The sequence below is a fragment of the Amphibalanus amphitrite genome, unplaced genomic scaffold (assembly GCF_019059575.1).
Source record: "Amphibalanus amphitrite isolate SeventyFive unplaced genomic scaffold, NRLGWU_Aamphi_draft 000127F_arrow, whole genome shotgun sequence".
In the NCBI taxonomy this organism is placed as follows: domain Eukaryota; kingdom Metazoa; phylum Arthropoda; class Thecostraca; order Balanomorpha; family Balanidae; genus Amphibalanus; species Amphibalanus amphitrite.
The window spans coordinates 656,240-670,669 of NW_024881622.1; the positions used below are offsets into that span (position 1 = coordinate 656,240).

The window sequence follows — 14,430 nt, forward strand, 5'->3', positions numbered from 1 at the left end:
AACAACTTCACGGACATGAAAACTTATGGGCCTTTTTCTTGGCCTTTCTCTTCTATCCAATGTTTTCTGGAGCTCTGCTTTTCTTTTGTCCTGGAAATTCGAGTATATTGAAAATTTTACAATTTAATACGAAAAGTTTAAAGTGTTTAAAAATAACTTAAATAAAAAAGTGCTGAATGTACCCTTAGGCGTTTGAATGTCGACCAAAAAAAGACAAAAATTAGCCTATTTATATCAATAAGAAATGGGGCGAGGAGGGGAGGAAGGAGGGGGGATTGACGTGTGGGACTTGAGCGAAAAGTTTATTTTCGCTTTTTACATGTCTGTTGTGGTTTGTTGATGAAATATTTGTATCTAACTAGTATGCGGTGTGACTTTAACCATCTTTCTTTGATGAGGTTGCGTGACTTTTTGTTTTGTTTGGCTAAATCGAAACTCAAACCTAAACTAAAACCATGACCATTACATTTCAATTTCAAGTTATTTTAATCCATTTGATCCTAAAACATCAACATTATTAAACATCAACATATATGTCAAATTTCATGTCTTTTGGTTGGTAATTGATCTAAATGTCCTGAGGGCTGTTCACGGGCCCTGTGTGCGGTCGGACCGCACACAGCCTCGAAGCTCCGCCCACTTCGTCCCTACGTCAGCCTTCCGTCACCGCACACAGCGATCGCTGTGGCCGGTCGGGACTGGCCACAGCGGACCGTCCACCGCACGCAGCCGTGACGTCAGAACCGCCTACCCATCCCCTACCCCCACGCCTGCTGGACGCACCGCACACACCGCACGCAGCAGTGTGCGGTGCCCGTGAACACCCCTCAGTATTTGGTCTCTATCAACATCAATATTCAATGTAAAGAATGTCTGGAAAATAGAGCATAGTTGTAGTCGTGGTCTGGCTCCTGTCAAGTCAGATTGGTGACCTATCAAACCGTAACTTGTCATTCCATCTCAATCTTGGATGTGGATTGCCTAAAGTGGGGATGGTCTTTGATCTGTATCAGTATCAGCAGGTAGGTATGTACCTACCTCAACCTATTGGGTGTATCAATTGTTCTTATTCATATCTCTGTCTTTTTTCAGGGACAATTGAATTCAGCAATGTCTGCAACTGCATGTTTTATGTGCTGCACTATCTCTCCTGGCAGTGTGCCAGCCCTGGACACAATTTGTCTGCCTTCTGGCAAGTCTGTAGCTGAGCAGCTATGCAGAGGCTTAGGTGGATATCTGCTGCCATTAATGCCTCATCATGTGGCTTGTATTTCGTGTCAACAAACTGTAAGCCACCTTGACCAGTTGTGGGCAGAAGCTGAAAGACTTCAAAACATTTTATCAGATAAATTTATCAAAGCTTTGCATCACAACCAGGCAAGTATAGTTAACCACTGGCTGAAATCTGTTCTTTGAATTTGTTTTATGTTTGTTACCTATTAAACGTCATGCATCATCATGGCTTAGTTGATAGTTGATATGCTGGCTTAGTTAATGCTAATTTCTTTATATCCTCATTTTCAACAAGCACCATCATTGATGCTTTCAACACACCACTCTTTCTTCCTCAGGAGAAGATCAACAGTTTGATGACACCAGAAACTGAAGGTGTACCAGCTTTCAGCTCCTTGCCTGGTGGCCATCTACCATCACCAGTTGATGTGGATGATCCCAGTTATGTGGCCACCAAACTTCAGCATGAAGACATCTATTGTCCACCAGATGACTCACCACAGGCCTCTGAGCCTGATAGTCCCACCTATGTTATTATGGATGATCCTGGTAGTTTGGATGAAGAACATTGCCACTCTCAGTTTGATTCTGTTGGCATGCATACAGCTGTTCAGACTCAGAACAGCTCAGAATTTGTGGATTCAGATGATAAAGAAATACACCAGTCTGGTGAACTTACCTTTATCCCAAACACACAGGTCACAAACCTCACTTGTACAGATAACACGGAAGTTCCTGAAACTGAAGAATCCCACGAGTCTACTCCTCCTTCCCAAGCATCCAGTCGCGCCGCGAGAACGGGTCCGAAGACATGCCCCCACTGCGGTAAGACGTACCGCCGGTGGAGGGACTTGGACACGCACCTCAGCACGCACACTGGCAGCCTGCCGCATCAGTGCGCCGAGTGCGGTCGGCAGTTCGCCTCGCGGCGCCGCCTGACCGACCACCAGCGCGGACACGCCGGCGGCTGGACCTGCCAGATCTGCGACAAGGTGAGTCGCTAGAGGGAGGGAGATGTGCAACAGTGAATGGTTAAGTGGTGACTGGCTGCGATCGTGACGGGAGATAAAAAATCGTTGGCACACACGTAACACGTTTTGTCATTGTTTGATTAGTTTTGTTGCGTTTGGGTATGGGCGAAGATCTGACTAGCGTCAATTTCTCCGTTTTGGATCGACTTGGAGTTACATTTATCCGTACGCATCAACATGAATCGGTTTATATCTATAACAAATGACAGGTCACGCAGAACGCACAGTCATGCACGAGTAAGTAACTGCAGCTGCACGAGCTACTGAATACGTACTGACACTGGGTCCGATTTATGGCGTTGTGAACGCTGGGTCGGTTTCGATCCACACTGTGCCGATTTCTATTCACTCAGTCTGCTATTTTTCAGGTGTTCCGGCACCCGTCCAGTCTGCAGCACCACCGGCGGCAACACGAGTGGCAGGCGCCGGCCGCCGTGTGCCCCATCTGCTCGCTCTCCCTCTCCAGCGCCGCCCACCTGCGCGACCACCTGCGCACTCACTCGGACGAGCGGCCGTTCCAGTGTCGCTCGTGTCCGCGCGCCTTCCGACAGGCGTCCACTCTACGTGTGCACTCCCGAATACACTCTGGCGAACGGCCGTTCCAGTGCGACGCGTGTGGAAAGGGATTCCGCGCCCGCGCGGCGTTCATGACGCATCTGCAGCAGCACGGCGCGGTGGAGCCGCGTTTCTCGTGCGATACGTGCGGGAAGACGTTCTTCTACAAGAGTAAGATGGAGCGTCACCGCCTCACGCACGGAGGTCCGCAGGCGGCCTGCTGCGAGCAGTGCGGAGCGACGTTCAGCTCGGTGGCGGCGCTGAACCGCCACCAGGTGACACACAGTTCTCAGAGGCCGCACGGCTGCCCCGACTGCGGACGCAAGTTCAAGGAGGCCGGCGTGCTGAGGAAGCACCAGCGGCAGATGCACGCGGCAGACGCGGCGCACGAGTGCTCTGTGTGCGGCAAGCGGTGCGCGGGGCCGTTCAAGCTAAGCGAACACATGCGAACACACACTGGGGAGCGACCGTTCGGGTGTCCGCTGTGCCCCAAGTCGTTCACTCAGGCGGTGCATCTCAGCAAACACCAGAGGACGCACCAGCGGACGGAGGCGCCGCTGGAATTCGGGACCGTGTGATCGGCGGCCGTCACCGTCACTATTGGAAGGCTGTGACTCGCGACTTGTGATCTGCCCTCTTTTCGGGATATTTTTGTGAGATACCTACGTGACATGATTATGTTGTTTAGACCTCATTTCAAACACGTCATTGATCACAGAAAGAAGGATGTCTCATAAAAGGTATATTTTCGTAAATTTACGAATTTTTCTGCCAGAAGAACGTTACATTGCGACAAATCAGTCGACAACGCACAGAGCTGTTGTCCTCATAGCAAGAGCTATACAAGATCACACATTATTGCACATTGTACCCAACAGATCTATCGCCATTTGCGTCAGAGTTTCAACGACTTGGCAAAGAGTGGAAAAGCGTCACTCAAATTACGTCAATTGTTCTATGTATATGAAGAAACAAACACAATAGCAAGCCACCACCTTTTTTTAGATCGCTTATGAATGCATTAAATTTCTATAGCCGGAACTAGTAATAAAGTCCCATGCTATCCACACAAAAGCAATAAACAAATTAAAACGAATGATCAAACAGCACTCTTTCGGATCAAGACTGGGCCATTTTTCAAAGCTTACACTGATGGACCCTAAAACGGTGTCATTTATCAGCAGCAGCTTACGATTCACAACCAACATCACTATAATAATCAAAATACGGGCCACATACTGTGCGTCGCGATAATCACCGAACACAAATCATACCTGACGTAGTGACAAACCCTGAGTCGCCCGATCGCTTCAACCTACTTCTCTTCTGCCGCTGCGACTTCCGCCTGCCGCTTGGCCAGCATGGCCTGCGCCACCTTGCTCATGTTGGCCCTGTTGAGCTTGTCACAGATGTACTGTCCGGCGTCCACAAGAGCAGACAGCTCCACGCCCGTCTCCACGTTCAGGCCGTGCAGCATGTAGACCACATCCTCAGTCGCCACGTTACCCGAGGCGCCGCGCGCATACGGACACCCGCCCAGGCCGGCGACACTGGCATCCACCACCCGCACGCCCATCTGCAGCGCCGTGAGGATGTTGGCCAGCGCCTGGCCGTAGGTGTCGTGACAGTGGATGGCCAGCGCACTGGCCGGCACCTCGCGCTGAACGGCCTCCAGCATCGCGCGCACGACGCCCGGCGTGCCCACACCGATCGTGTCGCCCAGCGAGATCTCGTAACATCCGAGCTTGTGGAGGCGACGCGCGACCGCCGCCACCGCCGACGGCCGCACGGGGCCCTCGTACGGACAGCCGCACACGCACGAGACGTAGCCGCGCACGCGCAGACCGGCCTCGCGCGCTGCCTCGACCACCGGCTGGAAGCGCGCGAAACTCTCCTCGATCGAGCAGTTGATGTTGCGTCGTGAGAACGCCTCTGAGGCGGCGCCAAACACTGCCACCTCCTCGGCGCCGGCGTCGATGGCGCCGCGCAGTCCGCGCATGTTGGGCACCAACACCGGGTAGCGCACGCCGGCGTCTCGCGGCAGGGCGGCCAGCACGGCGGCGCCGTCGGCCATCTGCGGCACCCACTTGGCCGACACGAAGCTGGCCGCCTCGATGGTGCGCAGCCCGGCGCCGGCCAGCCGGCGGATCAGCTCCACCTTGACGGCCGTCGGCACCGCCTGCGGCTCGTTCTGCAGCCCGTCCCGCGGCCCCACCTCCACGATACGTACTGAGAGCGGACGCTGGCCGCCGAGACCGGGGTCACCGGCACTGCCGGCCGCCGAGTGGAGCGCAGCGCTCAGCTGACGTGTCTGAGAGCAGGAACGCTTCAGCAGGGAAGTGGCGCACCGACGCCAGCACAGCAGGTATTCCATGGTGCCTATGAATGTAAAAATAGCATGAAACCTTTTACCAATAGATTTAGGTAGATGATGATGATGAATTGGGGTTTTTGGGTGCCCGGACTACAGTGGTCATCGGCGTAAGATTTAGGTAATTACTTTGCTGCATATCATAATCATTCAGTGAGGTCACCATTTACCACTGGAGCAGAAAAGTCCACAGAGATGCCAACAGCCAACATGGAGGACTAGAGGAACCAGCATCAAATCCTCTCTTTGGTCCTTAGTCCTTTGAGTTGGGATGCAGTAAATTTCCAGAAATGTGCACTATTCAGCCTGCCACACCAGTGTTAGATATTTGGTTGTAGGTTGTAGGTTGTAGATTTATAGCAGGTATGTTTTAGGTTTGTGGGTTGGTAGGTGGTAGGCGTAGGCAAGGTTAGGTCAGATTAAGGTTAGTTAAGGTAAGAATGTAAGACGGTGGCATCAGCTTTACCAATACCGCCATAGCTGCATTGACATATTACAATTCGTTATGATCGATCAGATTAACAGACCATGATTGATCTAAAACCACAAATATTTCTCGCAGTTGGTAGCGTATTTGTATTCACACAAAAATCCATTGATGCTGATGCACGAGCCACGATCCAAGAATAGAAAGGCTTATCAGACAAACAAGTCAAAGTATCAAACAAGTATCAGTATACAATGCTAGCTCACAAACTATCAATCAACAATCAATCAATCAGCCATATGTGAAATCACCTGTAACTGTAGTCGCCTTGCTGTAGTCTATACCTGCATCACCTGTAAATCAATTGTACAACTTATTAAAATGAAAAACAGGCAACCAAACAAAATATATTGAGCGGAGCATCAAAAGAAAGACGGTTCTGGCGCAGCTAGCGTTCATTAAATACACTAGCTGCTCACTGTGGGTTACCAAATAAATATTGACGAATCAAGCAGCCGAATTTTGCTGTTTGCTCCTAAGCAGTGAAATGCTGAACACATAAAATCATCTCTGTTGATTGATTGTGCTTGTAAACATGTGTGTGAGGAGACGGGAGCTTCAGCTTGGGAGGATTGGTGTCATGTCATGGTGAATAGTGCGAGTTTCTCGTAAATTTGTGACTGGAAAGTGAAAGGAAATCTCATTGAGATACATCACGGTAATTTGCTCCTTTTTTACCCTTTACACATAATTTTTCAAGACAATCACGAGCTTCCATACTTCTCATGAAAGTTGTGATCAAAAATTTCCTCACAGAATGCATTTGGCTCTGGTCTTTTAATATCAATATTTCGATTCGAAGGAACTAGGAAGTGCAATGCGTTGGATAGAATATCTAAACAAGTGCCTTAACAAGAGAATATGATGTTAATAACTGAATCATTGATAGCAACTGTTTCATAACTTCTTTTTCAGGTTGAGATTGTGACAAGACAAGAAAACCGACAAGATGGCTTCATCTGGTTTTAGTGGATTTCTTCGGCTCACAGATCTAGATGACTTCATCGCACCTTCTCAGGAGTGTATAAAACCAGTAAAAGTAGAGAAGACTGGAGGGAAACTTGGAAAAATAAAAATAGAAGAGGATGGGTCATACCATCAGGTGCCTATTTTCTTTTACTTTTTAGTAATGTTTCACTGACTTCCTTACATAAGATACACAACTATAATCCAATGACAAAATAAAGGGAAATTTTAGGCTTTTGGAATGGGGAGTCTGATTAAAAATGGGACCTTAACCTGAATCTTTCTTTTGAAATAAGTTGTATTGATACCAATCTTATTTGCCTGCCTGCTCTGTAAACATTCTGAGTGGAAATTGATTGAATTTGGACTCATTTGAGTAATTAGGTTAATCTTTCTATTGTGCTCCTTGTTGGATTGCCCATAAATATATTATTCTGTCAGATATTTGTGATGTCCTGATGTCTAAAATTGAGAATTCTTCCAGGTGTCAGCTGGCGGTGAGTCACGGCGACTGGAGAAGGCCACCATCTCCCTGAGCGACTGTCTGGCCTGCAGTGGCTGCGTCACCTCAGCAGAGACAGTGCTGATCGAGCAGCAGAGCGAGCAGCAGCTGCTGCGCGTGTTGCGTGAGAACGCCGCGCTGCCCGAGCCGGAGCGGCGCACAGTGGTCGCCTCGCTGGCGCCGGCCGCCGTGGCCTCTCTGGCGGCGGCTCACGGTCTCGAGGCAGCCGCCGCCGCCCGCCACCTCTCCGGCTACCTCCGGCAGCTCGGGGTGCAGTTCGTCTTTGACGTGGGCCTGGCGCGGGCGCTGAGTCTCGCAGAGGCAGAGGACGAGCTGGTGGAGCGTCTGACACGGCGCGGCGAGCCCGACGCCGCTCCGCTGCCGCTGCTCGCCTCCGCCTGTCCGGGATTCATCTGTTATGCGGAGAAGACGCACGGGAAGCTGTTGCTGCCGCACATCAGCCGCGTGCGCTCGCCCCAGCAGGTGGCCGGCTCCCTGCTGAAGCGCCGCTGGGCGCAGCAGCGTGGCACCGCTCCCGACCGCATCTATCACGTGGCGCTGATGCCGTGCTTCGACAAAAAGCTGGAGGCGGCGCGCGACGACTTCCGCGCGGCGGATGGTCAGGACGTGGACTGCGTCATCACGCCGATCGAGCTGGAGCGGCTGCTGGAGGCCGAGGGCGCCCAGTTGGCGGACGCGGCCGCCGTCCCACTGGACCGGCTGCTGGAGGCGCCCGAGCTGCTGGTGCACGCCGGCTCCGGCAGCGGCGGGTACGCCGAGCACGTGTTGCGCGCCGCCGGCCGGCGGCTGTTCGGCGCCGACCCTGGCCCGGTGCAGTTCACGCCCGGCCGTAACCCCGATCTACTGGAGGCCGAGCTGGCCGCCGACGGCGAGGTGAAGCTCCGAGTGGCCATCGCTAACGGGTTCCGCAACATCCAGAACCTGGTGCAGAAGCTGAAGCGGCGCCGCTGTCCGTACGACTATGTGGAGGTGATGGCGTGCCCGTCGGGCTGTGTGAACGGCGGCGCGCAGAGCCGGCCGCCGGCCGAACTCGACGCCCGCGCCCACCTAGCCGAGGTGCGCCGCCTGTACGCCGCCCTGCCGGGCGATGAGAACGACGCCAGCGACGCCGTGCGGCGAGCCAGGGAAACTGTGAGTAAGGAGCTACTCCATACCGAGTACCACGTGATAGAGAGTGACACGGGAGCGCTCAACATCAAGTGGTAGGTCTGTAGTGTTGCGTTTGTATGTCATTTGTACGCCTAGTATTTCTAAAAATGAAGTGATAAACGGTGATTGTCTTCTTATGTAATGTTGATGTGAATCATAAGTAAGTCGGGTTTATTAGATAATATATCGTACATATATCACAACGCTCAAAGCTACTCGTGTGATAGTTCGTCGTCGGCGCGCTTTTTATAGTAGAAAAATCCGATAGTAATCCTATATTCGGTCTTTACTTTCAAGTACCCTCAAAACCTCGAATCTTTTAGTCCCGCTTAGTACAATGCCTATTGAGCATTGTATCACGGCATATTGCCTACCCCGCTTATTGTATCTCGACGCGGATAACTGAACAGATGGGAAAACTGCTCGAGTCGAGCAGGACACTGCATTTAATGTTGTAATTTGTTACGTAGAAAAGTAAAACGTGTATCATTGCAACTTTGTTGCCCTTTTGAGGCCAAAATGGCGGTTAAAAGTAAGATGTTAAAAGAACATCTTACTTCTTTTAACAGATGTTAAAAGAACATCTTACTGGATACTGCGGAAGCTGAAAACGGTTGTGAAGGGGGCCGAGTACTTTTCCGGCGTTGATCCTAGTTCACGAGTGTAAGTGCCTTTATTTGTATGCACCACCTTTACAGCGGAGTTGTTTTGCCCCGGTTTCACTCCACATGACTGGTCGGCCGGCCTGCATTGGCACAGTGACGCAGCCCGATGCTCTGATTCAGCCGGTCGTCGGTACTCCCCCAAACAAACTGTGCGCGGCGCCCCGCTCCGCACAGCCCCGGTCACATCGGGTATGCAGGAGGGTGCCGGCCGGCCTGGGTGGTCAGCGGTTACAGCGCGGCCCGTAAGCCAACAGTGGACGGCCGACAGTCAACTCGGCCGGCGGACGTTTCACCTGGAAAACGGTTCTAATGGGGGCGGCTCGCGGGGTTCGGAGCGCGCGCCCAGACCACTGCCGGCCTCTCCGTCACGTAACGGCTATCGCAAATGAGGAAAACGGCTGAGAGGACCAGCCTTTTGCTTGCAGAAACCGCGGATAGAAATGGGTTATTCACCGTAGGTTTCCGCGTCCGCTGTCTTCCAGAGCTTTATTAGAGGGAGGGAAAGTTGCCCTCCCTCTTCAATGCGTTTCGAGACGATTTTTCAGGAATACGCATTGGCTCCTTTTGCTGGTCGGTCTCCCATTTTGAGCACCTTTTTTGTCTGTTGTATGTTTGTCTGCTTTGTTTGATTAGGCCCATCGATCTATTGAGATTTCAGGACCGAGAGATGATAAGATCGGGGACAATGGAATGAGCAATAGACTGATTCGGGTTCGACTGTTGAGCCGCAGCAACGGACCTCATCCCGTTGGGACCAGGGTACACGTTGGGACGGGAATGTCCGGATGAGCCATAGCCCATAACACCCATCGGCTCAAACGATCACCCCCAGGGGATGATCCTATGCTCCCGCTGAAACTGCTCTCTCCCGGCCTTTTCTGGTGGGGTGGTGGCCATTCCGGGTGCTCAAGGATGCTGATGGGCTGGCCCTGAGGGTAGAGAGGACGGACGTTGTTCGATGAATTTGGCATGCAGTGTCGTTGACCTTGCGGAAAGCAATTCGTCATGTGTTCGATAGTTCTTGAGGCTCGAATGGTTGATTTATATTTTGCCTACTTTTACCTTCCTTTTCATTTTTAAGAAAAAAAGATGATTATCTGCGAGTGGGGCGCAGCATTACCAGCGCAGCTAAACGCTGCAGTTATCGGTAGACGTCCCATAAGACGAGCTGAAATTGGTCCATTTCATTTTCACCTAGCACTTTCCTCTTTCTTCCTCATCCTCCCTCAACACGGATCTCATTTGTGCGGTCACGTGACACGACCGTTCGACACCTTGGAACGGTCACGTGTCCGGCTGTTTCAACAGTGCGGTCCGCTCAAATGGGGCGGTCGGCGGCGCCGCTCGTCATTGCCTTTCCGGCTGGGTCCGGCGTCACGTCAGGCGCTGGGGAGACATTAGAGGCACCGGGTGGGCGGCTGGCGAGGGAAGTGAAGTATAGGCAGGGAAGTCTACGAGACAGGACAGGAAGCCGTGCACCACTGAGGGATACGCCAGCCCTGACAAGACTTGCCGAGCACGGCTGTCAAGCTCGGCAGCATGCAGACTCCGGCGTCCTACACACTGCTGGGGATGGCGCTGGCGCTGGCCTCCCTGGCCGCCGTGGGCTTCGGCGGCGTGCAGTGGTGGTACCTCTGGGAGACCACCTTCAACGACCGCTCCGACGAGCCCGTCAACTATGGGGTGAGTGCAGATGCCGTGCAGTGCACGTACAGAAAAGGTTGCCGTGTCGAGCGGAAGAGTTCCTGTTCTATCTTTGCTAGACGCTTGTTTGACTGTCAAGTTGTTACTTGTTACTAACAGCTTGACGGTCAAACGAGTACATTAAACGTACATGATGTACGTTTAAGCGGTCAATCAGGTTAACCATGAATCACTTCTCTCTGGTAAATTTGTGGGGTTCCTGGGTAGTGCTCACTGTCTCACACCCCACCTCACCAGTGCTGTCCCCCTTGTCGTCCTCCCCCTGCAGGCGTCTGCGTCGTGTGTGGACGCCACCGGGGCCGAGACGGACCCGCAGGGCGTCGGTCTGGATCTGGTGCTCTCCCAGGACCCCGGCGCCGACCGCATCACAGTCAGCGGGCTGGTCGTCGGAGGCGGTGAGAATATACTCGGCGGGGACCTTATCCCATCAGTGTACATAGTGCATAAGCATTGAGCTGGGTTGAGCACAGAAGCATTATTTTGATGCATGTAGTTTAGTGATGTCAATTACGGAAAATCGGAATACCGATACCAAACCAAATACCAACCAAAACCACGGGAAAATACCGAAACCAAACCAACTTGGGAAAACTGAGGGAAATACCAACTTTTTACCGATTTATTAGCCTCTTATACATTAGTGAGGGCTTATGATACCAACAAAATACCAAACACATTACGATTCAAATACCAAATGCCGAGTTGGTATCGGTTTGGTATCGGTATACCAAAAAGCTGGTATCCGATTGACATCTCTAATGTAGTTGCTTTTAGAAGCAACATTTTTTCTGGTGGTGTACGGTCCTATCATTTTCACGGTTTAATGAAGATAATTAAAAGCATTATCGTTTCAGGGCCCGCTCACCAATTATGGCCGGACTGTGACTGTTCTATTTCTGTTTCCAGGGGTGCAGCAGGGAACAGGCGTGCGTCTCCGGCTGTATTCCGATAACAGCTGCACGCCCACACCCACTCATTTCCTGGCCGGGACCATCGTCTCACCCACCGTGTAAGCTGCCGCAAATTAGCGTTACAACTCCTAATTTGTAACCTAACCTACCGCGGATTAACGTTACAATTAAATGTAAATGTGCCGTATTGTGTTATAATTGTGCAGATGTACCGTTTTGTAATTGTCACTGATCCCGAATGTGTGTTCATAAATTGCCCGAGACATATTTATAAGTCTCCGATAAGATCCGATAAAACCTGCCATTTGTCGCACAGAAGCAAAATGTGTAAAAAGACGACGGACCAAAGCTGTATTGAATTATCCAATGGATATTTTGATGTGTTACATGAAACGTAGCTTCCAACATTATGCATATTTCACGAGTCTGAATAATGGTGGCATGTTATTTCAAGATGGCCAAAAAGTCGGGGTGAGCGATGCATTGTCTATCATTTTACCCATTGTTACATCATGTACTCAACATTTCTATTTTAAGTGACCTCACCCGTCTCCACAGTGACCGGTACGCCGACGTCTCCTGGACCATCTCCGGCTACCGATTGGACGGTTCAGAGAATGACGTCACCGGTGACGTGATAGCCGTGCAGAGTCCGTCGGGCCGGGTACAGGCGTGCTGCACCATCCGGCGGCTGCCGGGTGCCGCGGTCGCCGCCCGCCTGCTCCGCCGCGCCGCGCCGCCGCCGCTGCGGTGAGGTGACGCTGGTGCCGGGGTGCGGTCCCGCTGCCCGCCTGGTGCCGGGGTGCGGTCCCACTGCCCGCCTGGTGCCGGCCTGGTGCCGGGGTACGGTCCCACTGCCCGCTGGTGCCGGGGTACGGTCCCACTGCCCGCCTGGTGCCGGCCTGGTGCCGGGGTACGGTCCCACTGCCCGTCTGGTGCCGGCCTGGTGCCGGGGTACGGTTCCACTGCCCGCCTGGTGCCGGGGTACGGTCCCACTGCCCGCCTGGTGCCGGGGTACGGCCCCACTGCCCGCCTGGTGCCGGAAAGGTAGCGGTAGTCGGTAGCTGTTGTTGGTGATTCTGCGCCTGATTCTGCGCCATGTTATGGGTTGTTTTGGTGCTATGAGGGTTTGTTAATTGTTATGTTTTATTTCAGTATTTTAAGCATGTGGGTAGGCACTACGAATTGCAAGTACTGAAACTCAACTGAAAGCTTGACTGGAAGTTATCGGATATCATTGCGGTTCAGAGTGATTGATCAGGGAGATCGCACTAATGAATGATCAATCGCACAAGCCCACTGTGCTCGAGATAAAGAGGCAAGGGTTCGGACTTTCCCGCACCTTTTCTTCTTGTTCGTACTATATAGGAGCAGTATAATGCGACAAAACTTATTTCCTTAGGGCGGAAGGGAATTCGGTGCCTGCTCGAAAATCAGTTCACCCGGCTTTTTTACCACGGTCCGTGTCTGATGAGACTGACGTTGCTAGTTATTCATTAGTATAATAACACGGATGACGGAACAAAAATGATAGACGAACGCGTTTCGGCTAAATCGCCGTCATTAGCGTCTAAAAGGATAACTCCTTTTGACGTGTGTTTTTTTCCGTGTTATTATACTTGTTTCAACTGAAATACAATTATCCATTAGTGTTCGTACGGAGCGTGATTTACGCATCGCTAATTAGTAACTACAAAAAGGTGCTCCTTTTTAAATTTTAGTCGTTGGATGCAATATAAAGTCGATGCACAAATGTGTAATGTATTTCAGTGACATTTTACATCACATCGTATCAGTGTACTAACACCAGTGCAGCATTCCACGCTGATCAACGAAATCATGGACGTACGAATAATATTTAATATTTTCATGTGAATAAAATGTTTATACGTGTTGTATTTGTTCCGTGGTTCCTGTATAGTCAACCCACACAAATATAGCACGCAGTTACAAATACAATAAACCACAAAAATGGCCACGGAACGGGACACTTCGACCCGCGGTTTGCCCCAACATTGAAACAGAAAATAGTCGGTCGCGTTGATGAGTCACAAATTTGCAACTGCTATATGCGTTTATCACGGGAGCTGTGTAATATTTATTCAAGACTCTCCCGAACTGATAAGAGACACGTCCGCCCACCAAACCTGTCTGATGGGATGACACTGCACACTACACAGCGCACAGATAACACCAAAGTCATAAACACAAATATATAGCGCTCTAAATGATTTCACATCAAGAGATGAGTGAACAGTCCCGCTGTTCAGATATTAGTGGCTAGTGCCCACACAGCACATCAAACACCGACACACATCGGATGTGAACGGAACCACGGCCGTCCTACTCTGCGGTCAGTGGCGACATCTATGTATATCCACCCTTCACCGCATGTGACTCTGAGCCCGCCGGCAGAGGGCTCTCCCTGAATGGTGATGCCGTTTTGAGAGTTACATTTCATCCTCCAGCGCTGTGACCTGGGTGTCCGTTGTTCGGTTGGATGTGACTGATGACTGGGGAAGCAGCGGCCTTCTATGATCGTTCTTGCCAAACATCGTTCGGCAGACGCAGCAGCACTGAAAGACAAGCGGAAGAAACGTAAGGATCAGCCAAATGCACCGGCATGGTCCTTTGGATTCCAAACAGTCGTGCTGACTGATTCATAGAAATACATGGATCGATAGGTTTGCTATGAGGAAAGTTTTCAACATTCGCCAGCCCGTTAGCCAACGGTAGTCGTAATGCTGCCGAGGTGAATGATTCACCAAGCGAATGATCGCATCGGCATACCATACCCGTTCCGTATCGACTTGTCTGGGGGTTTTCCATCATTAC

At 51.3% G+C, this 14,430-nt stretch overlaps 5 protein-coding genes across 14 annotated transcripts in view; 3 read left to right on the plus strand and 2 right to left on the minus strand.

Annotated features, from left to right (window-relative positions):
• Nucleotides 1-37: 37 nt before the first annotated feature.
• On the plus strand, nt 38-3,886 carry LOC122381786 (zinc finger protein 2-like). 5 transcript variants are annotated; one of them, XM_043366415.1, is made up of 4 exons: nt 38-61; nt 1,093-1,377; nt 1,572-2,225; nt 2,633-3,886. In XM_043366415.1, the coding sequence occupies exons 2-4, from the start codon at nt 1,111-1,113 to the stop codon at nt 3,395-3,397; spliced, it is 1,686 nt and encodes a 561-aa protein (XP_043222350.1). In that variant the 5' UTR covers nt 38-61; nt 1,093-1,110; the 3' UTR covers nt 3,398-3,886. The 5 variants fall into 5 exon arrangements, with proteins under 5 accessions (XP_043222350.1, XP_043222353.1, XP_043222354.1 ...); XM_043366418.1 differs by lacking the exon at nt 38-61 and adding an exon at nt 233-321 and having other exon boundaries at nt 2,633-3,574; XM_043366419.1 differs by lacking the exon at nt 38-61 and adding an exon at nt 237-282.
• Nucleotides 3,549-5,193, minus strand: LOC122381789 (hydroxymethylglutaryl-CoA lyase, mitochondrial-like). Its single transcript, XM_043366422.1, has one exon. The coding sequence runs from the start codon at nt 5,191-5,193 to the stop codon at nt 4,135-4,137; it is 1,059 nt and encodes a 352-aa protein (XP_043222357.1). The 3' UTR covers nt 3,549-4,134.
• A 904-nt stretch (nt 5,194-6,097) lies between these two features.
• On the plus strand, nt 6,098-8,526 carry LOC122381787 (cytosolic iron-sulfur assembly component 3-like). Of its 2 annotated transcripts, none has more exons than XM_043366420.1 (3): nt 6,098-6,335; nt 6,593-6,779; nt 7,128-8,526. In XM_043366420.1, the coding sequence occupies exons 2-3, from the start codon at nt 6,627-6,629 to the stop codon at nt 8,370-8,372; spliced, it is 1,398 nt and encodes a 465-aa protein (XP_043222355.1). In that variant the 5' UTR covers nt 6,098-6,335; nt 6,593-6,626; the 3' UTR covers nt 8,373-8,526. The 2 variants fall into 2 exon arrangements, with proteins under 2 accessions (XP_043222355.1, XP_043222356.1); XM_043366421.1 differs by having other exon boundaries at nt 6,212-6,265.
• Nucleotides 8,527-8,629: 103 nt separating this feature from the next.
• On the plus strand, nt 8,630-13,488 carry LOC122381791. Its single transcript, XM_043366429.1, has 4 exons — nt 8,630-10,663; nt 10,953-11,079; nt 11,591-11,693; nt 12,154-13,488. The coding sequence occupies exons 1-4, from the start codon at nt 10,520-10,522 to the stop codon at nt 12,347-12,349; spliced, it is 570 nt and encodes a 189-aa protein (XP_043222364.1). The 5' UTR covers nt 8,630-10,519; the 3' UTR covers nt 12,350-13,488.
• LOC122381790 (phospholipid phosphatase 1-like) overlaps nt 13,343-14,430 on the minus strand; it is a 34,769-nt gene continuing 33,681 nt past the window's right edge. For all 5 annotated transcript variants that reach the window (XM_043366425.1, XM_043366427.1, XM_043366423.1 and 2 more), the window contains one exon: nt 13,343-14,171. In XM_043366425.1, coding sequence (XP_043222360.1) covers nt 14,046-14,171 — 126 coding nt within the window. In that variant the 3' untranslated portion in view covers nt 13,343-14,045. The remainder of the gene's footprint in view (nt 14,172-14,430) is intronic.

Excerpts from the sequence above, each read along its gene's own strand:
- LOC122381787 (XM_043366420.1), top strand. The coding sequence starts at position 6,627 with ATGGCTTCATCTGGTTTTAGTGGATTTCTTCGGCTCACAGATCTAGAT. Across the intron at positions 6,780-7,127 it reads AGGATGGGTCATACCATCAG|GTGTCAGCTGGCGGTGAGTC; the intron begins GTGCCTATTTTC and ends GAATTCTTCCAG.
- LOC122381786 (XM_043366415.1), top strand. The coding sequence starts at position 1,111 with ATGTCTGCAACTGCATGTTTTATGTGCTGCACTATCTCTCCTGGCAGT. Across the intron at positions 1,378-1,571 it reads AAGCTTTGCATCACAACCAG|GAGAAGATCAACAGTTTGAT; the intron begins GCAAGTATAGTT and ends TTTCTTCCTCAG. Across the intron at positions 2,226-2,632 it reads CCTGCCAGATCTGCGACAAG|GTGTTCCGGCACCCGTCCAG; the intron begins GTGAGTCGCTAG and ends GCTATTTTTCAG.
- LOC122381791 (XM_043366429.1), top strand. The coding sequence starts at position 10,520 with ATGCAGACTCCGGCGTCCTACACACTGCTGGGGATGGCGCTGGCGCTG. Across the intron at positions 11,080-11,590 it reads CGGGCTGGTCGTCGGAGGCG|GGGTGCAGCAGGGAACAGGC; the intron begins GTGAGAATATAC and ends TTCTGTTTCCAG. Across the intron at positions 11,694-12,153 it reads ACCATCGTCTCACCCACCGT|TGACCGGTACGCCGACGTCT; the intron begins GTAAGCTGCCGC and ends CCGTCTCCACAG.
- LOC122381789 (XM_043366422.1), bottom strand. The coding sequence starts at position 5,193 with ATGGAATACCTGCTGTGCTGGCGTCGGTGCGCCACTTCCCTGCTGAAG.